Consider the following 25765-nt stretch of genomic DNA (forward strand, 5'->3'; position numbering starts at 1 on the left):
GGAATAATATCATAATCTTTGCTTGATCAGAACATAACTATCAGAGTGCCTTGCCCATCGTAACCACTCAAAACAAGATTCAATAAAAGAGATTAAGCAAAAGGCATGATTTGAACCTTACATAAGTCAAGAGTATCTTTTGGTGAACCCAAGTAAGATAAAATATCTCCAGAATGAAATCTGTGGTTGCTTAATTAAATTATTATATCCAGATATTACTAAGTGTTATTTTGCAAATTATCACTTTTGGGGCACTATAGAAGTGGGTGCTGAAGATAGCCCACCACCTCACATACATTTTAGAATAGGATTTTTAAAAATTTCCCTCAAGTTAACTACAAAATCATATTATTATCTATGTGTTATATCATCTATGTGTGCGTATATACACACACATACATTATAGGCCAAATATATATTCTATTCCTTAAGAACATAATTCCTTTGGAAAACAAGTTTTGGGATTGGATGCATCAACTATGTCAATACTACATACACAATATTTTAATTTAGGCTTAGAGGTCAGAAAACAGAAATGGATGCTTTGTTTACCTCCAAGGATTAAACAAACATAATAGACAAACACGAATTTATACAATGAATAATAAAAGGAAAACAAGATTATGATAAAATATGTATAATATGTGCAAAACTCAATATATATATATGCCTATGATTCCCAGAAACCATTATATTTCCTGGAGGAAAAGACAAGCTTATTTAAACCAGTATAGGTAGTTTGACGTTACTCCTGCAAAACAAAGATTGTCAGTACAAGACCCCCCGTAACTGGGAGGACAAGCTGAACATGGTACCCCTACTTTATATGGTGCTTCTCCAATCCAGTTGCCCCTTGAAAAAAAAAGAAGAGAGCATTAGTACTACTTGCCCATTCATTAAAATTTGATTGTCCTTAAGCACAAGATCACGTGTTGACATGTGATGATATTTTTAGAAGTCTGTCGTTTTAGAAAAGCACTAAAAGTTATAACCATTTCTTATTTCTACAGTAACTTGTTCTGTATATCTTACTTTTAAAATGTTTTCTTTCTGAGTAAATTAATATTATGTTAATTTACAGATAAGAAGTGAGGCACTACAATGCATGGTGACATTATTAGTCATCCAACACGAGGCTTGATGCTCTATCCACTCACCGCAGCTGCCTCGTTCCTGCAGCAGCCTTCTAGAGCACATGGGCTGTGTCCACTTAAACTTACTTCTTAAAAAACTCATGCTAATATTATTATAAAGATAGTAAAGTATATACAGATCTAGATATATACATGTCCATTATATATATAAAGATATATACATGTAATTCTGGGATGCTTAGAAACGGTGAAATGAGCAAGAAGTTGTTACAAGCATAAAAAATAGGTTTTAAGTGTTCAAAGGATTTCTTCCTCAAGTTGAAAAAATAGTTTAGATTCTCAGTATTCATAAAATGAGATAACGGAAAACTCAGTAAGAGAATAATGGCTCACAGAAGCAGCCATTAATGGTGATTCCAAAACATTTTCCCATATGTAAACTCATAGTTATAATTTTTAGTAATACTATTAGTTTTTTGATAATGCTGAACCTATTTAACTGAATCATTATGTGTTATCAATATTTTTCTTCATCTGTAATTATGGCCATGATTATAGTGATACACCAAATTCACCATTTAGGATAGTTAAAAACAGCCACAATGCCTTATGTTATTAAGCTTTTAGCTGTGAGGAAGGAGGCAATGAATGTATTCTCAGTAGCATGGTGATTAGTAACTACGGTACTATACAGCCAGTGATGTGAAGGAAGTTGAATGGTCAGGAGAAAATTTGGTTGTAGATAGTAAAAAGTCAAGGTTGAAGATAAGACAACAGTGTAAAGGCTAAAATATGAAACAAGTGGGTCTCATCTTTGAGACCTAAATAAGACCAAGCAGGTGACTCATACAGTGCATCTACCAGACATGAAAATATCCTCATTCAGTCAGTTGAAAAGTCACATTTTTATCTATAAAATATCTGTAAAGGAAAAGTTGAGATGAGATTACAAGGCTGCCCACCTCTATCTAGCTTATTCTACACTCTGCCTTCCAGAGAAGCTTCCTCAAGCATAATTTTGGTAATGTTACATGTTTGCTTATGAACATTCAAGGAGGTCCATCCCTCAAGAGTGCAGCTCACTCCTTTATCCTAATCTCCCCCACTCTATTTTCATAATCTTATTTCCCTCTATATCTTTACCCAAACCTATAAAAATATATGAACCCAGCCTGTGGTATTTTAATTTCATATTTTTCAACTTATTCTACATAGCTTTTAGAAATTACACAGCACATATTTTTGGTAATGTTAACTTAGAAATACAATTTTATTATATAAAAATTATTATATATTATATTACAAACTTTTATACGAATGGAAGATAATTGTATTCAGTAGTAGATCAGTCAGTTGATAAACATATTATTTTTCCTTCTAATTTTTATTCTATTTCATCTAATTCAATTCATTCTCATTCTCTCATTTCTCTCTCTCTCTCTCTATCTCTGTCTCTGTCTCTGTCTCCCCCCCCAACCCCTTTCCTTCTCTGTTTTATTTTGCCCCTGAAAAACAGTTATACTTGAGATAAGTCCATATTGGGATTGGAAGAAACATAGTCAACTATCAGTCAGGATTTTAAAACTTTCTTCATTGCCTAGGTTTCAAAAGAATTGTTCTCTATCACAGCAAATATAGCATACTAACACAATATCTTAAACTCTTAGACTTACAAAACAATCAGACATTTCATCAATAATATTACAAAATTCCAATCATTGGCCAAAAACAGAATAGTTAAATGAATGTTATAAAAAAACCTCTCACTATTTGAGTACTACTTGGCCAATTTATGTCAGAAAGAAGGGTTAAAGTCTTAATAGGAAAATATACAGTATAAAACTGAAAATATCAAACAAATGCAGTTTTAATGCTTATCATAATGCAGCCACATTTTACTTTCCAAATCTTACTATTCTAATAACTGTGGAGAGGGGACCATCAGGAAAATTGCTATTTTTCTAACTTTGCAAAAACACTGCCACTGGCATACTACCATATAAATGAGTAATGCAGTTATTTGTGAAACATTTTCTCATTCCCTCCCCATACTGGCAAAGCTGGAGAAAATCTTTGTTTGGGACTTACTTTGGAAGACACCAGGAGTGTCATAAATCCTTTGTACATTTTAGTATTTATTCCAAATGAGAACAGACTCATGTATAAATACTGGAACATTTTATCCGAAGAGTCATTGTTATCAAAAAGGCATTTTATCAGATGTTAACAAATGCTTATTTATCCTCATATTATAAAGAATGTTCATAAATATGAGCCTATTTTATAATCTTTGATCAGTTTTCACAATACCTTTTTATGTATGCCATAAGAAGAAATTACTGAATATTTTTTGTACTGAAATTTAAATCATGGCAAAGCTTTCATTAAAAAGAAGTCATAGCATTTAAATTTTCCCTTCTGATTCTGAATGCCTCCTTAACCATCTATGGAAAAAGTAAACTGTGATTGTAATTTTACTCTTAAAAGAAAGGAGAAGGGCTTGTTTTGCTTTCCTAGTGAAAAAGCTAAGCCAACATTCTAGTACTGATTGATGAGAATACTGTGGTGTTGATAAATTCCCTAGAAGATCCTTTCCTGATGCCTTTTATATAGCTATCAAAAGCCTAAAAGCATATGTTTATTTTATGATTACCATGCCTAAAGAAAGATGGTAAGGAGAATTTAGTGACTCTCCAAATCACAAATAGTCTTGCCTGCAATTTTAATCTAGAATCCTTGTGAAAAGAAACCTTTCAGCTTATAACTTTTCAGATATACAAGAAGATGGAAGATTTGAGGATTAGTGCTTGTTAGTTAAGTCTTACTCATATTATTTACCTGTTAAAAGTATCTATCAGACTGAAGATATTTAACATCATTAAAGATTCCAAGAAGTAGAATCCAACTGGATACTTACTTTGGGGCATAGTTGCATACCAAATAAACTGCACGGCGCCATACAGCTCCCCAAACATTCATGTTTTGACAAGTATGAATTGCACATCCTATTCGATTGGAAGTGGCCCAAACCATCTGAGAAAGTAAATCGATATACTGTTATTGAAGTTGGAGCTAAGAAAATTCATGTTCACCAAAATAGTAAGAGCATTTTTTAAAAGTATGAATCAAAAATGAACAAAACAATTAAATTAACCTGTGTATAATGTGTGCACATGGGGCCAAAACATCTCATAGGACATCTGGGATTGCAATCCTGGGGATACGGAAAAGCATAATCTTTCACTTCATCATACCATGGCTTGACCAACTGGAGAATAGAGCGATATCTAGATATCAAGAAACACAATGAAAACTTAGAGTACAGCAGTGGCAATATATAGTGGACTCACGTTAAATTATAAATTAATTGGTCCTTTTGCAGATTATTCATGGTAAATCAAGAACATACCCACCCCTCACAATTACCATCATCACCTAGTAGAATCCTCTATTCCTCCAAGTAGAGCCAAGCATGAAAATGCCCAGGACTGGAGCAAGTGATCCTGTGTTTGTCTAAGTATGTGTCTGGTTGTTTCAAAAAGAGGAATGCAAATCTTTCAGGAATTACCATCTTTATCTTGTTTTACCACCTGATTTTCCTCCCCTGTGTGGAAGAGAATGAGTCTTTGGAATATTGGATGATGACATTCCACAGTGGTAGAAAAATTATCCTATTACTGGGAACAGCTTTATCCATTGTTGCATATACTTGCATATACATGTGTGCCTATTTATATATACATATATGTGTAAATATATTGAATTTGTACAACACACACAGATACAGGTATATGCAAACATGGGAAGGTTGCATACACAATAATGGCTTCTGCCACCATCAAGGGATTTTTCTGAAGTAGAAGAGATAGGATACAGGATACAGCCTGATCCTTTCAAAGATTCTGTGAGATAAGGGTAGAATACAGGCTAAAGGAGGGTGTTCCAAGGGTGAAAGGGAAAACTGGTTTTACTAGGCCCTTTTAAAAAATTAAATAATCCTTGAAGACATCTAAAACAGTCATAGGCCAAGCATCAGTGCCTGACACATAGTGAGCCCTCTTGTAGATATTACTTGAAATTGGTGTCACTAACCCTTGGATTCCATAAGCAATAAAGTTGCATGGATAAACAGTATCAGTGAAACTACTTCCTACCTTCCAGTTCGTACAGATAGATTTTGACCCAAAAATCTCAATAAGTAAGAAGGCCCATGGTCCCAAATGCAAGTAGCTGCCCAAGCCTCTGCAGATTTTGCAAGATTTTCATCCCAGACCTGTGAAAGTGAAAAAGACCTTCAGCTTTACAGGGTTTGCTAGTAACAAACAAAAAGAGAAAAGAAATGGCACTACTATTTCCTAAAGTTCTTTCAACTCTGCTTCCTGACTAGAAGAAAGCAAATTTAGACCATTGTTATTCAAAGTTCTACAGTGCAATATTGTTATTCCTCAAAAATCTTTATTGTTTTTACAGGGCCATCTAGACCCAAAATCCAGACATAAATTTTGGTAAAGGATAGATTAACAAAAATATCGTATCCAGATGTAACTTGGAGATACCTCATACTGACCACTGAAGTTTGAATCCACCAAAGTCAGTTGATTTCCCTGGAGTTTATTCACAGCAAAAAGGAGCCATGCTATTGATATATCTTAAAAATTAATGAGATCAAATTTATTCAAATCAATGTACCAAAATTAACAATGTCTCATAGTCCAACTTTTTTACTGAGATATAATTGATATATAACATTATTAGTTTCAGGTGTACAACTTAATGATTTTTATGTACATATATATTGTGAAATGATCACCACAATAAGTCTAGTTAACATCCGTCACCACACACAGTTACAAATTTCTTTTCTTGTGAAGAGAACTTTTAAGATGTATTCTCTTAGCAGCACTCAAATGTACAATACAGTATTATTAGCTATAGTCACCATGCTGTATATTACATCCTCAGGATTTATTTTATAACTGAGAGTCTGTACCTTTCAACCACCTTCACATATTTCACACACCCCACCCCCCAACCTCTGGCAGCCACCTATCTGCTCTCTAGATCTCTGAGTTCAGTATTGTTTTTGTTGTTGTTGTTTTTAGATTCCACATATATATGAGATCATAAGTTATTTGTCTCTTTCTGACTTATTTCACTTACCATAATGCCCTTAAGTTCCATGCATGTTGTCACAAATGGCAAGATTTCCTTGTTTATTATGGCTGAATAATATTCCATTTATCTACTTATTTGTTGACGGACAATTAGGCTGCTTCCATATCTTGGCTATTGTAAATAGTGCTGTTATGAACATTGGGGTGAAGGTATCTTTTTGAGTTAGTATTTTAGTTTCCAGACTAATACCCAGAAGTGGAATTGCTATATCATATGGTAGTTCTATTTTAATTTTTTGAGGACACTCTATACTGTTTTCCATAGTGGCTGCACCAATTTACATTCCCACCAGCAGTGCCCAAGGTTCTCTTTTCCCTACATCCTCACCAACACTTGTTATTTCTTTTAGACAATAGTTAGACTTTTAGACAATAGTCATTCTAACAGGTGTGAGATTATGTCTCACTGTGGTTTTGATTTGCATTTATTCCAACTTTTAAGTGTCAAACTATATTAAATTATAATATGATATAAATGATATTTTATATCATTTGAATATTTGATAGTAATAATAATATTAGAACTTTTAATTGTTATGAGCTAGAAACATAGATTTACTTAATGTAACAGTGTATTTAAGTGAAAGGAAATTAATTTAGTGACTTTGAAATAAAATAGGAAAAAAAATTGATGAACCCTTCGGAGACATTTTTACCCTAGAAGGCCATGGCACCCACCCTGAAAAAAGATTTGTTAGCCACTTAGAAGTTGTCTTAAATTAGAAAAACAAAGTCATCTTACATAAATCTATCTAGAATTACATTAAAATAAATTCACTCACAAAATTACATGAAATCAGAATTATCAAGAAAGGATCTGGAGTCATTCTATGGTGACAGTGGCCATATCCCCACTGTCTGTGTATAAAGAAAGATCATTCAAAAAGCTATAATAAAATACACTTTCCTTAATTATCCAGAATATAATCTGCCCATTTTGTGGATTAATTAAATGTGGCAAAACATTACATAATACCCTTTTAATAAGTAAGTAATCAGTGTTAAATATAGTATATAAATGGAAAATACTCATTCTATAATATTTTAAAAGTTAGTCTCTCTTTATATACTTGTCTTCTCCTTTGAATTGATATCATGCTTTTTTACAGTTATAAAAAATACTTTGTATTATTCTTTCACACTTAGCTCTGTAAAATAATCATTTGATATGTTTTATGAATTATTACTTCAAACCTCTCCTTTTGTTTGTAAAAATTCTGTGCAGAAATATCAGTGAACCAAACTAAATTTGCAATGAAAATCATAGTATTCTAGAACTGAAATTAACTTTTAAAAGCATTTTGTTTGGCTAATAATGGATTCATCTAGTATTTATTCTTCTGATATTTTTAATGAAATATGGATTTACAAAATATGGATTTCAGTTCACCAAAATGCAAAATATTACCATTAGATCACAAATGAATTTTAGACGGAATAGCATCAACAAATTATGTCTCTGAGCTAATTGTAGTCACTTTGGGAAAAAAATACATCTAAATATTATTAACATATTGAAGTGGTGTGCACTCAGAACAGTAACTGCTAAAAACACGGCTTTTCTGTGTTTTTATATAATCTTTCTAAAAACAGTCTTTCTTATAGTCTTGTTCTGAAATATCAGCACTGCATGGCACAAATAATACTGAAAAAGAAAGTAAATATCCTGTATTCTAACCCTAAGCCTACTGCTAAGATCATCTCTGACTGAGGACATGTCAATTATTCTGTCTCCCAGTTAACTCATCTCTAGGGTCCCTTTCCTCTTCAGCATTTCATGATTTAGTATCCCTGAGTAACTCCAGCATCAGAATCAGGAAGATCTGTTATATTGACCTATGACTTGTTCAGTTCTAGCCTTTTCCATACCACAGAAAGAGGAAACCTAGATTCTTCACAAAATAATTTAAAATATTTAAGGCAGTTAACAAATTTAAGGTAACTTAGCATATATAATTCTATATGCTTACTCATATACTTAAAATGTATTGTGTATGTCAAAGAGATAAACCAAAGAGTTCATGCCTGAAAAATATCTTACATGAGCACCATTTTAAAATTATTATAAAGGATTTTGATAGGAAGACCATGTATTTAGCATTACCGTTGCCTACGTTTTTAGGTGTTTCTATGTAGAGATACCATAATTAAAATTTTTGAGATGATAGTTGTGAGGGAGGAGAGATGACCACTTTTTTTCATCTCTTCATGTTTGCTTTTAGGAAACTGATGGGAGGGATTTCTGCCTGTCCCTGAAGGAAGATGCTGGAGACCCTGGCAGCACTGGCCAGGTCCCACACAGAGAGTGGGATCATTTTGCCTTCCCATGGGAGACATACCAACTGTCTCTCTGTTGCCTACCGCAGAAGAAGTCAGAAAGTCCTGTGCTCTTTCTTGCCTGTTTGTCCCCAGGCAGGGCTCACACCCATCCTGTAAAGAGGGGAAGATCCTGCTCTGAAATTTAGGAATTGCATATCTACCGTATTTGCTGTCTCCATCTTTCTCCACTGGTTACAACTCCCAGGAGAATATGGGTGAGTGATGTATCACTTTAATCCACAGTGGTATTTAAATCTATTAATATGATGAGAGGTCTTTCAGGGTTGAAAACAGCAAATAAGGATAGCTTCTTTCTTATCCAGAAGCTCTAAATTGTGATGAATGTTGCCAGTTTAACCATATGAAAGAATTCTAACAACTTATACAAATTTAGGGAATGAAGTTGTAATCACCTAAGCATTTGACTAATATATACATTTCTAGATGCTTAGTGGATAATCTATCTGCTGAATTTTGCTGAACACCTGTGATATTTATTTGAAATAAGTTTAGTATCATACCCTACAAATACAGCAAAAGAAAAAAGGTCACAGGTGTGTACTTACTTAACATTCTATGGAATGACTAGCAAATATGCAACATATTATGATCATTTGTTAGAAAAGCTAAACACCTTATATTTACTCAGCTTTTATGCAGCTAGCCTCAAATTCTGTATTTCTAGTTCTTGTCCCTCTAAATGGATAAAATACTTTCACAGATAACTGAGTTGTGAACACTTAAAATATCATGCCTTCTAAAAATTAGGCAAAAATTAAGAAAATGGTGCATGGAGACAAAAAAACATTTACAGGAGCTAGTAGAAGTTAGATATTATGATTAGATAACTCACAAAATGAAGATGGCTTAAAACGGTGTCAGAGCGCACAGAAGCCTATATATGTGCCCTATTGCTCCACAGGATTTTCTTCCATTCTTTGCTGTTACGAGCCATTTAGTTGGTCAGCTTGTAAACTGATTGATTTAGCTCTGGACTAAAATGTTTACCATGAACTACTCTGCTTATCAACAAATTTAAGCACCTTGTCTGTGGAAACCACATAGTCTGATTAAGCCATGAGAAGCATCCAGAATTCAAACTGATGTCATTTCAATAGCTAGAAGAGTGTGGCTCCAAGAGATAGGAGGCATATGAAAAGAATGAAAAGACCTCAAATCCAGAGGTCTTCAGAGGTTAAGCCAAAGAAATACAAAATTGAGTCAAAGAATGTCTCAGCGTGGGAGAAAATCACTGACTTCCATAAATTGAAGAGAGTGATATGATCCAGCCCAAAGATGAGGTTGTTTTATCAGCCATTTCCTTAAGTTTTGTTACCCACAACACAGTGGGCACCGGGACATCCGAAACTGCCTTCTTAAACCCCAATCACTATCTCCGGACAATAAGAAATGTAGACCAACTGAAAGGCAACCCTGAAAATTACTTGAGAATATATCCCCAACATTGTTTGATATGACATACTGTTTTTTTTCAAGTGGGTAACATCTTTTAATTCCAAACATAAGAATTAAAGGTAGACGTGTTTGAAAGAATTAAATATAAGATGTTAAAAAGGATAAATATTTCTAGGTAACGAACCTGTACATATTTGATGTTATTAATATTTATAGTGGTTCAGAGAATATGGCAACAGGTTATTAAAGCAATATGTTAGCCTTGTAATTTCAACATAAAATATATCAATAATTATTTATATTTGTGGTTTTAAGTTAAAAATTTTAAGAAAATCTTGTTACAATTTTTAAACAGTATTGCAAAATTTAGAACTTAAGAGTCACTGTGTTGCTTAGGCTTTTAAGACATTTAAATATATGGAAATTATTTTCAATAAGCCAGTTGAAGTACTAAAGGTCAAATATGTTAAATCTATAAATGCAGCTTAAAATTTAAATTAATTAGATTTGTAAGTAGTAACAAACATTAAACAAATGTGATGCCAAAACTTGCTAGATTTCAGAATAGAACAAAAATATATGAAAATGAAGCTAAATTAGAGGAGAACAAGAAATATTAAATTTGAAAATGACCTCTTAAAAAATCTGTTCTGCACATGGAAACCATCTTCAAAGACATAAAATACTAAAAAATAAAATTATCACACTGAGTTTTTGAAAACACATTTCTAAATTGGTTATTGTCATGGATACTCTGATAGCAATGACATTGGAAACAGTATGGCATGTCGTATAGACACTTATTTTCTTGGACTGACATGTGGTCATTTCTCATATATTTAGATAAAAAGTAAAGGCAGTTTAGATAGACAAGTTTTTGGCTTTTAAAAATAACTCAGCTGGGGCTCTTTGTTCTTTTTCTGGGTTAGATTGGGAAAGAAGTGCTGACTTATAGAAGTGAGAAAGAGCCATTAAAAAGATATTAAGTGATGACAAAATTATTTTCCCTGAGGGCTGCCAGAAGCTTTTAAAAAACACTTCATGGGCATGGTTGTGGTTTTGTTTTGAAATTGGGGTTTATTCCCTTTCGGTGGAAATGCTTGTGAAGTGCCAATAAAGGAAACTGAGAGCTGAATATATGACCCTGTGTTAAACCAGACAGGAGGGAAGAATGGGCCTTGGTAAGACTGGAGGGGGTGGGGTGTGGCACAGGAAGAGAAAAGGATTTCCCATGGGAAATTGGGGGCACTAATTAGATTAATTAAATGATATTAAACCAATTATACTTTTAAAAAGAACCAGTTAAGGAACTTGATTTAAAAAAAATTCCCTCAAGCCTCAAAAATGACCATAAATATGGGACCACATTATACCACAAAGTATCAACGTGGGGTCCTAAGCATTTTTTAAATGTTTAAATGAAAATAGTGAAGAGTTTCCTCAGGTAAGATGAGTGCTACCTTTTATGTAGGTGGGAAAGGTAAATTTCTATAAAAAAAAGATGTAAAAGTATACTTTTTTTAGAGGTATTCTGAACTGGATCATTGCCAGCAGCATAAAATTCTTAAAAACAAACACAAAAGGACTTCTCTTGACCCCTTTTCATCTTCATCTTCCAATGCACCATTCCTCTTCTTCCTTTTACAATGAAATTTGAGTGTTGTCTTAACAGAGAATTTTCCGTTTTTCTTCTTCTACTCTTGAGCCCACCCCAGGCAGGTTCCCCCCTCTACCTCCACTCTACCCAAATTGCTCACATCAATATCATAAATGGTCATTTCCTGGTCACCATGTTATTTGTTCTATCAACAGCTTTTAGAATGCCTGACCACTTGCTCCTCCTGGACCCACTTCCACCCCCTGGTTTCATGACCCCACCCTTGCCTTGTTTTTCTCTGGCTGCTGCCGTGTTTTCCTCCATATGTTTGCTGATTCTTCCTCATCTCCCTAACCTGTGCATGCTGGAGGGTTCCCAGGGCTGAAGCCATGTCTCTGTCTGTCTCTCTCTCTGTCTGTCTCTCTCTCTCCCTCTCTCTCTCTTCTGTTTCATCAGTTCACTGCCTAGGTAACCACATCCAGTCTCACACATTGAAATACTATTTATAAGCTGGTGGTACTCTTCCAAATTATATCTATAGACCTCTCCACTGAATTCCAGACTGATTTATCCACCTATCCACTTTAAACCTCTACTTAACAAGTCCAAAATTGAGTTCCAGTATTCACAACCCTACCGCCACTCCCTACCCTCTAACCAGCTACTCCTACAGTCTTCCTCCCATCAGTGGATGACATTACTCTTTTTCTTCTGGTTCAGGGGTCACCAGATCTATCCCATTGCCTACTTATATGTTATCTATAGCTGTTTCTGTGTTACAGTGGCAGCACGGACCACAGGGTCTGCAAAGCTAAACGTATTTACCATCTGGTCCTTTACAGAAAAAGTTTACCAATTGCTTTTGTAGTTGCTCAAGCCAGAGAGTCCATAGCCATCTTTACTCTTTCTTTGCTTAATAATCTTTATATGCTCTATCAGCAAATCTTGTCGATCCTGCCATCAAAATCCTGTCTATCCATAATATACCCACTGATCATCACTATTATTACCACCACCTTGAGTGAAGCCACCATCATTTGTTATCTGGATTATTGAAAAAGACTCCTAGCTGAGGGAGTGTTTCCTACATATAAAGCCTTAATATATAAATTAAGGAAGGCATGGATAAAAGAAAAACATTCAGAATTTGAGGTAAGATTATTTAAACAGGATTGGTGATTAGGAAATAAAGGAAAAAGAAATTTCAGTTCTTTAATCTATGCATGGCTCAATCTATACCTCAGTCAAGTGCTTTGAAAATACCAAAGTGCTATTTAAATATAATCAAACTCAACTGACTGGGTTGGGGGTTGGTCTAGTAATGAAAATGAGTATTGGGTGTAAGATGCCAAAATGCAACTGCTGCTTGACATCCGGACAGTTATATGAAAGAGAGAGAGAGAGAGACTTGGAAATGAGTGAATTTTTCCCCACCCAAAGAGGCTCTTCCTTTTTAACCAATTGCTGACAAGTAGGAAGTGGGCACCATGTCTCTAAACCTTAAAACTTTTCAGGATAATCTAGAAATCCTGATGTATATGTGAAATGTATCCACTTCTACATGTTGCCAAATAGCCTTTTAAATGTAAAATTCTCTACAGTTCAACACTTGCAGAGCAAATTAAACATGACTACTAATTGGAATGGTTAATGGGCCTACAGTTTATGAACTCTGATGGAAGGTATCATTGTCACCATTACACTTATGTAGATATGTGATCTTAATACACAAGGATGGTGGCAAGAAAGAGTGACCCTGGAACTGTCTTGGCCCCAAATCTCCTTACACCAAACTTACCAGATGGGGACTGCTGTTTTGTTATCAACAATGGAAAATGCAAGAAATGCAAATTTCCAGATCAACCAATAGAATCCTAGATAATTCGTTAATCTAGGCAGCTAGTAATTGACTACTTATTGGGAGGGCTGCGCAATATTGGGTACTGGGAAGTCAACAGTCAGCAAGACTGACATGGACTCTGCTTTACAGTTTAGGAAAGAGACAGGCAATTAACACACTACCAAATAAATAGTGAATAATTGTGAATAAATTATGGCAAATGTATATAAATTAATTAGTATGTCATACATTATCCATTATCCATTTATAATGTATGTAACATGTTTTATAAAGCCACTTCCAAAAATATGTGCTACTTAAAAGTTTGCTTCTTTAGAAGTGTCCTTAGTCAATCATGTAAATTCCCAATTAAGTGTTGTTCCACACTGCAGACATCTGTAGCTCACCCACAGTAACCACAGGGTGTCTTCTGAAAACGCGTGCTGAGTGAATATGCAAGTGAAATTTTGTAATAATATAGAAATTATCACTGGAATAATTCTTCTTTTGGTTTAACATATTAATTCTTTCAGTATATAGTCTCTTGATAAATAAATGGATATTTGAGCCAAAAAATATCTTCCTCAGCTCAGTTTTGTGTCCTGAATCATGATATAAAATATTCTTAAAGCACATTATAGAGTTCTCACCTGGAAAATCATTCCAGGATCTCCAAGGGAACTGGACCTAGTGAAGCAAAATTTCAGAGTTGGAGACCTTGAATGTGTGCTTACAAAGTGGTTCTGTGCTCTTCTGGTAAGAAGTAATTGTCTAAAGCTTATTTGGTGGAGTGTCATTCTGATTACCGAGGACTTGGGGCCTCCCCTCTCCTCTCCCACCCCTACTCATCCCCCCCCCATACTCACACCACAGAATAGGTTTAGGAAGAAGGGGGCATTTCTGGAAGTTAGTTTTCATTTATAAGCACTTACATCAGTATCCTTCCTCTCAGTTCTGGTATACTGTTGATCCAAGATTTGATAAAAATTAAAAATAGCATTCATCAGGAAAATGTCTGGACCATCACAGACACTGGCTGCTAAGCTCTGTGAGGATGTTTGCTCTGTGCATTTGTGGACGACAAAATTACAGATGAGAGAGGTAAAGCAACTGTCCTGTATGTTGCTGTGCAAATAAGACAACATCATTCATTCTGAGAGTGACAATTCCAGGAGAAGGGAACATGTAGTCTGTGGTGACATGGATATGAATAGAGAGAACAGATGAGATTCATGGTCCTTATTCAGAAATCAAGGGAACTCTAAATGGCTTTATTAACTGAGATATAAGAAGTAACATGTACATAACTTTCTGAGAATCCAAAATTTGGGGGGAAAAAAGAAAAAAATTTAAAAGTAAGGCAATCCTTTTCCATAATAACATTGCATCTGTATTTAAAACACACATTTGATCTACAAGCCACTTAGTTCATGAGAATTTGATATGACTCAACAGGAGCACACGCTACCTAATCTGCCAACCCATTGTAAGATGTGTCCACAGAAGTAGAACAAATGGAGAATCATTTGTCATCGCTACTCTGTGTTGGCTGGGTCACATCAATTCCAGGCACCTCACTGTCAGAACAGCACACACATGTTGGAACCCAAACAAGGACAAGAGCCTGGTGAAAGGCATTCCTTGCTCAGAGCCATACTGCTTGAAGATCCCAAGATGATCGAACTGGCACCATTCCTGTGTGTATGTGTAATGTAAGAGGTAGCATGGGGGGTGGGGAGGGACTTGATTTTCCATTCCCTTAATGGCACAACTTCTTACCTTTTCCAAGATTTTCAGAAAGCAAATATCTTCGTGCCACCTTCCTTACGCTGGTCATACTCTGGTTGCAAGAGGTGGTGTGTACAGGTATTTCACACAAAAGGGCTGGAGGCTTAGAAAGAGCTGGGTGACTGGGGGACAAAGGTTTAAGGCATAGATGCTCACAGGCTTCAAAAACTTGAAACACTATCGTAACACAGAGTTTTCCTATGTGGTTGCCAAGATTAGAAAGAGTACAGGAAGCAAGATTTGATTCCATATGAAGAAACACTTTCTAATATTCAGCGATGTCCTCAGATAAAAATGCATGTGGAGCGGGCTCAAGAGCAGGAGATGAACTCATGGAGGGGAGTGTGTATTGTAGTCTTTCAAAGCATGGGCTCTGTTGTCATACAGAATTGCTTTCTCATCATTTTGATTTACTTACTCTGGGACCTGGGGGAAGCAACTTACGCTCTCCAAACTTCAAATTTCCTGTCTCTAAATGAGGAAAATTGTCCCCGTCTCACAAGACTGTTGTGAAGGTTAGGCAAGATAGTGATTGAAGAGAATTTAGCACAGCTCTAGCACGGCAGGGTGTACAGAATGGTAAACGCTATTATTATTGGAAGATCAGGCACTGGAAGAGTGGTGGTGTCTGTGAACTAGAAAGATGCCTAAAGTGAGAGGTAATGAGAGGTGCACTTTTGATCACCTTATCTGGCAGCCTGAAGTTTGAGACACATCAAGCTTTAATCTCAACTTAGCAGGCAATCAGAGAAAGTGAAAACAGATAAACCCTGAAGCAACAAACTAATCAGAAACAGAACTGTGTATAGATAACAAGGACCTTGCTTCTTGGCAACATAACATCAGACAGTGGAAGATAAAAATTAGAGAACATTTCAGAAGTTTTAAAACCTATTAATTCCCCTCCTTAAATCCCTCTTTAACATATGTTTTATCTTTAAATTTAAAGACCATTTGTTGATGGATTCTAGCAACAGTTCTCCTTTCCCGGGAAATTAATACCCACCAGCTATCATTTAATACTGTAGTTATATGCCAGGAAGACATTTTCATGTGTGGTTAATTTTTTCCACCAACTCAGTGTTACAATCAGCTAAAGACTGACTTCTTGATTGTTAAACTATCTTGTGAGACACATGCAAACCCTGTACCTTGCTGTTGCCCACTTAGAAGAATTCAAATGCCTTTCCGCCTACCTACTGCTTGCTGAAAACATGATCTCACTGGAATGCAGAGACAGATTTGGTAGAATGTTCATATTTAATGAAATTATGAAATGTGAATTTGATGCACTTTGTAGGGTAAAAAAATATTGTGCCCTTAAGCAACATTCCTGGACTGTTTCAGTTTGGAGTATGTGATGTGAAATTTTAAGAGTCATGAAGTTTAGTCTAAACACACAACTTTGGGGGCATTCTTCCATATTTGTGTCAAAAAAATGCTTGGTACCTGATTTTAGACTCTATGGGCAACATAGACTGGGAACATTCAAATCATACCCCTCCAAACCTCAGTCCATGATGTATTTTATGCCAAACATTTCTCTTGACCATTTGAAGCTGTTAGTCTTTATCTTCCCTGCCTTCTTTCCAAGCCATTCTTCAGAAATTCTCATAGACAATTAAACATCTCAAGTTCATAACCATTTAATGGCCATTGACTGACTATTAAATGGTTTTCAGATATACTAAATTCAGGACACCAGCCAGACTAGTCAACTTCGATTTTTCTGAAGTCCTTTGATTAGTTTCCAGAAAAACCTTATCCTGAGTGTGACAGAAGACTAGATGGACCTGGTGCTATCTAGGCCCCTGAAATAGATTTGGAGTCATGTTGACTTAAGTCTCAGCACTGATTCTAAAAAAAAAAAAAAAAAAAAATTCTTAAAAGATACATGAAACTTTCTTGCAAAAATTCTTGAGTAGATTCCCAGACATAAAATCATACATCCATGCTGTCTCCATGACACTACCCTACCCCCATTATGTAAAGTGGTCCATTCTGATTACCAAAGCATATTCCCAAAAATTCTTTGTATTGGAAGAATGTTCCCTCCCACACACTAGCTACTTTTTTCAGCCTCTGTAGATGTGTACCCTGCCTGATAAACCTTCAGCTACTTAATGACTACCAGAAACCTGCACTTTATTTTGTGTTCTCCAACTCAGGGAAACCCAATTGTCCTAGTCAAAAATGGAGGCATCCTCCTTGGCTTCTCCATCATATAAATCCTTATGCCACTTCTTCATATAAATCACTTACACATACTGATTTGATCCCCAAATTCATTTTGTCACATCCCTATGTCCTTAAATGTCATTGAGGCCTCAATTATCTCTCGCCCAGGCTATTATAACAGTCTCTTGACTGTGCCATTACTTCTGCCTGTCTCCAATCCCTTTCTCAACCTGTAGCCAGAATGACCCTTCTGAAGGCAAATTAATTACACAACTTAAAACCTTCAACCACTTCCCTTAATCTTAGAATAAAACTCAAACAAGTTTCTGCTTGCCTTCCCAGCCTCATCAAAGATCACTTTTTCTTTTATCCTCTACATCCAAGCCACACTGAATTTCATCTATGCCTTCAAGGTACCATCCACCTTCCCAAAACACCCTTCCCCACCTACCACATATTCCCTCTTTCCAACTCCTGCCTGTATAACTTTTATTTATTTTTCATATTTAATAGCTGAAATCATTTCCTTTTGGAAGCCTTCCTTGCGTCTCTACCCCCAGTCCAAGTCTGGGCCAGATATGCCCCATGTGATCCCAAAGCACCTGTATTTATTCTACTTTAGCACACAGCTCACTGCTTTGCCCACTTACTCATCCATTCACAGTACTTCCTATCAAGAAATGTCTTTTTGCTCCCTGCTGAAACCCTCAGCACAATGCCAGGCACATGAATAAATACTGTGGAATGAGTGATTGAATACTGAGTGACCCCTGCCCACCTGAGCACCATAGCCATGTGCTCTTTACATGGAATGCCCAGCAAAGGTTAAAAGACTTCATTCAGTTGTTCCATAGATTGTTACTGAGTGTTCTCTGTGGGACAGATATGATGCTAGGTTCTATAAATAGTCAGCAGGAATATAATACAATTTTCTGTACCATTGCATATGGTCAAATATAATTTGCCACCAAAAAAGCAGTGTTGAATACTAGGAAATATGGTCGATATATATGTAGCCTATGTATGATTCAAAGCTCTTCCTTCTACCAACTGATGGTGAGGTTTTTACATTTGCACATCTTAAAGCCTGTACTCAAAACAATCATAAACAAAATGTCCTTACTTTCAGCTGGCTCCATAAGTGGAGAGCTAAATATTCATATATAAGCAATACTAAGTAACTAATACTATGCAACATGCACCTTGGAAGAAAATTCATACAAAATGTGCCCAGTCTCCATTTGAAGCCAAGACACTTAAAAGGTTCTACATGTAGGAGAACAGGAATGTGGAGTTCCAAATGAGCTGGAGAAATGCCTTCCTGTCAGCAATCTTTCTCAGTTCCCTGCTGGCTGGCAATGTTCTCAGGAGGCTTTCTAGTGGTCATAAAAGCATTCATTGAAAAAATTTAGGTTAGACACATCAAATTTCTCATGTTTATAAGAAGAAAATTGAGTTATCCTTCCCAAATGAGAGGAAGGGTGCCATCTGGTCCAGTATATGGTTTCATTTAAAAAAACGATAAGGATAGACATCACAAGTGTTTCGTCAACTATGAATAATTAAAAAAAAAAGTCTTTTACATTATCTACATTCTCTTACACACAAAGCCCAAATAAACAAAATCCAAATTTTTCCTTATTCTCAAGACATAAATTACTGTAGGCAAATACTTTACTGGCTATTTCTGAGGACGGATTAATCTATTCTCCATTCATTCATTTGAGTCATGCTTTCTGTAACTTTACTACCTGCTGTGACTTGGTAACTAGTATTTTTCTCTTTTCCAGAAGAGTATAGGAGACTTATTCCCTTAGCTCTGCAAATAATATTTGCAGGCACCAAACAAATGAAATAGGGCATATTACCAATCTAGCTATTTTGGCTTCTTGAAATTACATTACACATTTTTTTTTCATTTTTAAGTTGTTCAGTTCATATCTATCATTATCTTCATGCTGTCCCCTACCTGTCTTTCCATCATTCTCTACCATTTATGAAGATGGCTACCATGTGTTCTCATGAACTACTTCCATTAACTGTTCATACCTGTCACTGTGGTAGGTATAGGTGCCCAGTTCCTCCTCACCTTTGACTAAAAGAATGGCCCTGTTGGGCTTCCCTGGTGGCGCAGTGGTTGAGAGTCCGCCTGCCAATGCAGGGGACGCGGGTTCATGCCACGGAGTGGCTGGGCCCATGAGCCATGGCCGCTGAGCCTGTGCTCTGCAACAGGAGAGGCCACAACAGGGAGAGGCCCGCGTATGGCAAAAAAAAAAAAAAAAAAAAAAAAATGGCCCTGCTGATTCAGTGGTTGCCACCTCTTGGGTCACCTTCACAGCCAATCTAAACTCCATCAATTGATAGTGCCATCTTTCTCATATGCACCTCTGACCCTGCTCTAAAACCTCCATGGCCTCCCTAATTGCTCTTGTATTAAGTGATCCTCAATCTTTTCTCAAAATCCTTGAAAACATTGGCGAATGTGTTATGCTTTTTCTCTCCTGGCGATTTTGTTCATTCATTGCTTTACCTACTATAACATCCAGTCCTACCCTTTCCTGAGCAGCTATCTCATATACCCTTCCTCTAAGCAGCCTTTCATGATTTTGCCAAATAGAGATTACCTCTTCTTTCTTTGATTTCTCCATGGTATTTTGGTCTGTACTCTTTTATTACATCAGTCTTACACAGCAGCGTCTTATACTGAATTATGTGCCTAAGGTTTTTTTTTTTCCTGCTTGTTTTTCCTGTTTTGTTTACAGTTTAAATACAAAGATTTCTGTTATCTTTGGATCTCATCCTCTCACAGAAGGACTTCAAGTATTTTTAATTAATTTATTCAATTGCCTTAAATTCAAGAAATATCTTACAAATTTTACTCCATGTATGAGTCTTGTAATTTCATTCTTTTAGGGAATGATTCTTATTCTAAGAAACTAGTGTGGTCTGTGGTTTAGAGTCACGGTTTAAGTTGCCCTTAGGAAGAATGAAAAACAGCTGGTGTCCAAGGAGCTGTGGAAATTTGCCAAAAAACTAATCGTAGAACAGAAGCCAAGAGTTTGACTTGCATATCTTAAGCTCTATCTATATTATTATTTTTTGAAAGGATACAGTGTTTGGAAAATCATGGCCAATATACCCAAAGAAGATATTATACACTAAAATATGAATGTCAACACTCTAGTGTTCAAATTGTGTCCACTTAGTTTACTGAAGCATACACTAACGTAACCAAGTACTTAAAGAGGATAAAATCATTTAATTTTAAGGCGCTTTTTGTTTTTTAGAATTTTGAAAAACTTCTTTCGTATTTTAGGTGCACAGGATAAAATGTTATTATAAATGATGAGCGAACTTTAAATATAAATAATAATATCAAAATTAATTCAAGTTATAAACATGTAACAATTCATAGGGATTTCAAATTCACCAAATAATGGTTGATTACTGTCTATACACAAGAAATTTCCCAAGAAAATAGTTATACAAAGGTGAATAAACATAGACTGAGCACCCTGAAAGCTTAAAATTAGGAAGATTGCAAGAAATATACAAATAACTGTAAATTGAGTCTGATTTTAATAAGAGCAGTGTGATAAACGTAATAGGCTACAGTGGTTCAAAAGAAGGAGAAATCAAATATGACTGTGAATGTAAGAAACATCAGTGAAGGACACAACATCCTTACATAAAACTTGAAGGGTAGGATTATAAATATTGGAATAAGTTAAGGAGGAGACATTAGAAGGTGAGGAAATGGCATGGGAAAAGGCTCAGAGAGTAAAGTTGTGAATGAAGGGGATTGCAAATCAGGCTGGTGCAATTAGAAACAGCCCTGATACCAAGGGGGAAAGGGGTGGGGTGGGAGGAATTGGGAGACTGGGATTGATACATATATATTATTGATACTATGTATAAAATAGACAACTGATGGGAACATACCATATAGCACAGGGAACTCTACCCAATGCACTGTGGTGACCTAAATGGGAGGGAAGTCCAAAAGGGAGGGGATATCTGTATGTGCATGGCTGCTTCATTTTGTTGTGCAGTGGAGGCTAACACAACATTGTAAAGCAAGCATACTCCAATAAAAATTAATTAAAAAAAAAATAGAAAGAGCCCTGAGCTGAAGACCATCTTCTATGAGGCTCCCATAGTGATATCACCCACTGATGGGGACAGTTTGAACACAGGGCTGGTAGCCATACTGAGGTAAGTGTCCTAAGCTTTTGAGGTCCATATTTGAGGCTAGGAATTGAACTCACTTTCGAATTGTTCACAATCCAAAGCAATGTTAAACAAATTGAAATAAAAGTAACAGTGTTCAACTGAGATCTGTATTTTTCACCTGGCCTGCAGGTTAAAGTCACTGACATTCCTGCTCTGACCTGTTAGATTTTATTTCTCTCAAAGTTCCTCTGAGTCTGCATGAGGGATCCAATGAATTATTTCAGTTGGTCAATTTACTCACAGAGACTTAGAATTTCACTAAATTGAGCACATTTTTCTAACTGAAGTAATCTGTTCCTCTCCCCCCACCTCAGGGAGTTTGCCCACTCTCTTCCCTCTGTCTGGAATGGTCTTCCCTCATCTATCAGTGTGGCTTACTGCCTCACCTTCCTCCAGGACATCTCAGGGAGCCCTTCTCTGACCACACTATTAAATGTCCCAGCCTCAACCTGCTTTATTTTTCTTCATAACCTTATCACCTTCTAACCTACTATGTAATTTATTTATCTTGTTTATTGCCTGATTGCCCACCCAGGAGGCCAAGGATTGTCTATTTTATTCATGAATTTATCCTAGGTGCTTAGAATAGTACCTAACATATAGTAAATGCTCCATAAATATTAAGTGAATAGATACATGTGTGATGAAGTGTATGCAGTATTTACATGATAATTTGAGACAATGTTACTTTATAGAGCTTAATATTCTGACTACTGTTTCTCGTTAACTTTACTAAGTGAAGAAGGATTTATAAAGCATGTACTATATAACAAGCACTGTATCTGGTACTTACAAAATAAATTATTATGTAGTAGCTCCCATATTTGAAAAGCAAATAATAAGAAAGGAATGACAAATAGAATATGAAAACTATATGATTTCAGCTGGCATTGCAAAGAAGGAAACAGTGATATCCTGACATCTCCAGCAGTTTCCCCCAATGTAGTATTTGCTCGGTCTAGAGAATGAAAAGATGCTCCCCAATACAAGCATAGGCTTTGAAATTACACAGACCTTAACTCTAATTCCAATGATACCGTTCATTATCCAAACCACCTTCACCTAGTCATTAACTTCTCTGTGTCTAAGTGATTTCATTGGTAAAATGAGGATCGAAATCTTAACCTCACAGGGAGACTGAGCTATCAAATGAGATCATCTGTGGAAGCAATTAGCCAAGTCCTTGGCACATAGAAACAATTTAATAAATGCATGTGGAATGAATTAATTCTTGATCAGTGGGGAAAAGTATAACTAGAAAAATGTGGCTTTTTAAAATATATTTCTACTGCGTTGTACCCCACATATTATTCATGATGATCCCTCTTCCCTCAATATTATTGAAATAATAAATTGCATTATATATTGATTGGTTATCATATAAATTATTGTTCCCATTTCACAGAGAAGGAAGTTGAGTCTTATGCATATTAAGTAACTTGCACAAGGCCACAAAGTACACAGCAGAGTTAGGATTTCACCCCACATGGAGTCCTCTCCAAAGCCGGTTCATTTGTCTTGATCCTTACCTTAGTCTGCATAGCTATGTGATTGCCACCAGAAAGTATTCCCTAAACCTGCAGTCTGGATAGCATACCTTTTTGAGCTCACATAGAATCTTATGCATATTTCTCTCATAATGCATGATGTTTGAAAACATGTTTGTTCCTCTCCTTTCTATACCTGGGCATCACCTTCTAGAAACACCTGTTCAATGTGAGTAATTGTTCCTAATTGTTCCTATTTTTAGATCTTGAACAGGTTTTCACCAGGCACTTTCACGGTAAGCTCACAGAAACCCATAAAAACTAACGTTTATTGAACATTAGTTTTCTGTAGGCTCTGGTCTAATTGTTCTAGTCCTCAACTCCATACATTCCTCATAACAACCCCATATGGCAGATACTACCTTTATCCTCATATTAGAGATGATGAAAATAAAACACAATTAGGTTAATGAATTCACTCAGCTTATATTCCAGGGCTGGGGGTTGAACCCAAACATTTAGATTCCAGACTACATATTCTTAATCATGAGACTATATTGCCCCTCATACACCAGGACTGATGACATCTTCTTTTCCACTTTCATTTAAAAATCCTAGAAAAATGCATTTTCATAGAGTCTAAATTGTACTTCTATGAACCATGACTCTCTTACATTTGCAAGTCTGTATTTTTCTTGTGACACTGATTTCTACAATTAGTCAAACTTTAAAAGCTTATTTAAATAAAATAGATACATTTAGAATCTGACAGAAACCCCCAAATTTTAGGTCAGCACTTACAGAGTGTTGTTAGTGGTACTGCCATACCCACCCCAACTTAGAAATACCATACTGGTGGTCTTCATTGCCTTAAACAGGCTTCAAGCTGTGCTCTTGGAAGGTGCTGGAAGTTAAACCATAACCTTGTATAAATTCAAAACCAAAAACAAAGAAACTTTAAAAAGACATCTATCCTTTTAATACCAACTTTTTAAAAAAACTTTCCAAGTAAAATGATTTAAACACAGAGAGCCTATTTTTTATTTTTAAGAGAGAGCAAAGAATGTGTTCATGGCAAGTTGGAACAGTGTGCAAATGTGCTGACTTCACTGTTATCTGAACGACAAAGCATTAAATCACAAGAAGGAAAAAGTCAGCATGTTCTCTGAGAATACAAATAGATTAGTGTCAGGAAGAGCTTTGTCCAAGAAAGGGAAGAGACACCTACCCAGAGAATAATTCATGCACATGAAACCTATAATTAAAAAAAATCATTTTCAAAAAATATTTTAGCTGATAAATATGACTATTAGATAAACAAAGCACAGAAAAAGTTCCATGTGAATTTTTTTTTTAAGTGGACCTTCCAAATGTGATCAGTCATCACACCCCACTCTTTACCTCTTTCTTATATAAGACCTGATTCATTAATGGTTATGGAACTCACACAAAAATATTAGATCCCTTTCCTCCCTTTTAATTATATGATGGAACAGTACTTAAGTTTACCAGGCACTTAAGAACATTCCCTAAGTTAAAAGGTGTAAAAAACCCCATATCCCTTAACATATGAATTCTTTAGATTCTCCTAATGTACAATTTAAGTAAAACGTCCTCACTCAGAATTCAAAGAAAACAAGGTTCTCTTACCATATATTCCATGTTTGCTGCTGGTGGGAACACTTTGCCCCGAACTTGGTTATGATAATCAAGAATGGCGATCATGTCATTCTGCGAAATGTAGCGCTTCCGCCTGGCTTTGGGGATGTCCGCAGAATCTAGTTGTGCTTTTAGAGCTGCTTCAATATCAGTGAAATTATTGGTTGGCGGGGATGAGTCAGTGGAATTGAGTAAGATGACGGCACTTGCTTCACAGAGAAGGGCGAACAGGAGTGCACTGCTGATTGCAGAGATTGCTATCATTTTGAGAGGTGGAGAGGGAGAGGCCACAGAGTTTGCCTTAAAGCAGAAAGGTAGAGTTAGGGTCTATGAAAGGAAAAAAAAAAAATAGGGCCAGAGGGTATGAATTTACAAAATCATTGCTTGACTTTCTTCAAAAAAATCCAAGCAAATGCTGAACTCAAGCCTAGAAGACAACCTGTAGTGGCCTCTATGCATTTTACTTGGTGTTATGAAGCAGTCCCCTAAGAGGAACTTCCTATAGCTAGAGAAAAATAAACAGCATGGCTACTAACCCTAAAATGAATGTGAGCCATTTACCCCAAACGCCTGAGCCACAGAATGCATTACTGCATATTTATTTTCAGAGGGAAATCTTTAGGAATTGAAATTCATCTTGAGAGTGAAAAGGAAAAATGCATCACAGGTAATAACAGAGAATGTGCTGATAATGTTCCCCAGACATATATGGACACCAAATAATAGAACAGATAGAAAAAAAAAGTTATAATAATCCAATCTCATTTCTAAAAAAATTAAAATGTGAGCTACTTTAAAAGCAATGCATGCAAAATAAACTTGTTGAGCTAAATAGCTTACCTCTGCACAATGCCAAAATGAATATAGTATTCTTCCAAAAATTTAAAGTTCTTTGCTAGGTTGTAGCATGAACTCTTGTAAGAGGAGTGTGTCTTATTACAAACTCTCAGAGCAAAACTCTGCAAGGTTTGAGTGCTGCT

At 35.8% G+C, this 25765-nt stretch overlaps 1 protein-coding gene across 1 annotated transcript; it reads right to left on the reverse strand.

The window, feature by feature from the left end:
* Nucleotides 1–552: 552 nt before the first annotated feature.
* On the reverse strand, nucleotides 553–25506 carry PI15 (peptidase inhibitor 15). The gene is made up of 5 exons (XM_029223051.1): nucleotides 24777–25506; nucleotides 5249–5367; nucleotides 4249–4381; nucleotides 4012–4127; nucleotides 553–852 (listed from the first exon to the last, which is right to left on the reverse strand). Exons 1-5 carry the CDS (start codon nucleotides 25047–25049, stop codon nucleotides 717–719), a joined length of 777 nt encoding a protein of 258 aa, XP_029078884.1. The 5' UTR covers nucleotides 25050–25506; the 3' UTR covers nucleotides 553–716.
* Nucleotides 25507–25765: the final 259 nt, after the last annotated feature.

Source organism: Monodon monoceros, unplaced genomic scaffold (genome assembly GCF_005190385.1).
Source record: "Monodon monoceros isolate NGI ecotype Baffin Bay Population unplaced genomic scaffold, NGI_Narwhal_1 Super_Scaffold_14, whole genome shotgun sequence".
NCBI classification, from domain to species: Eukaryota; Metazoa; Chordata; class Mammalia; order Artiodactyla; family Monodontidae; genus Monodon; species Monodon monoceros.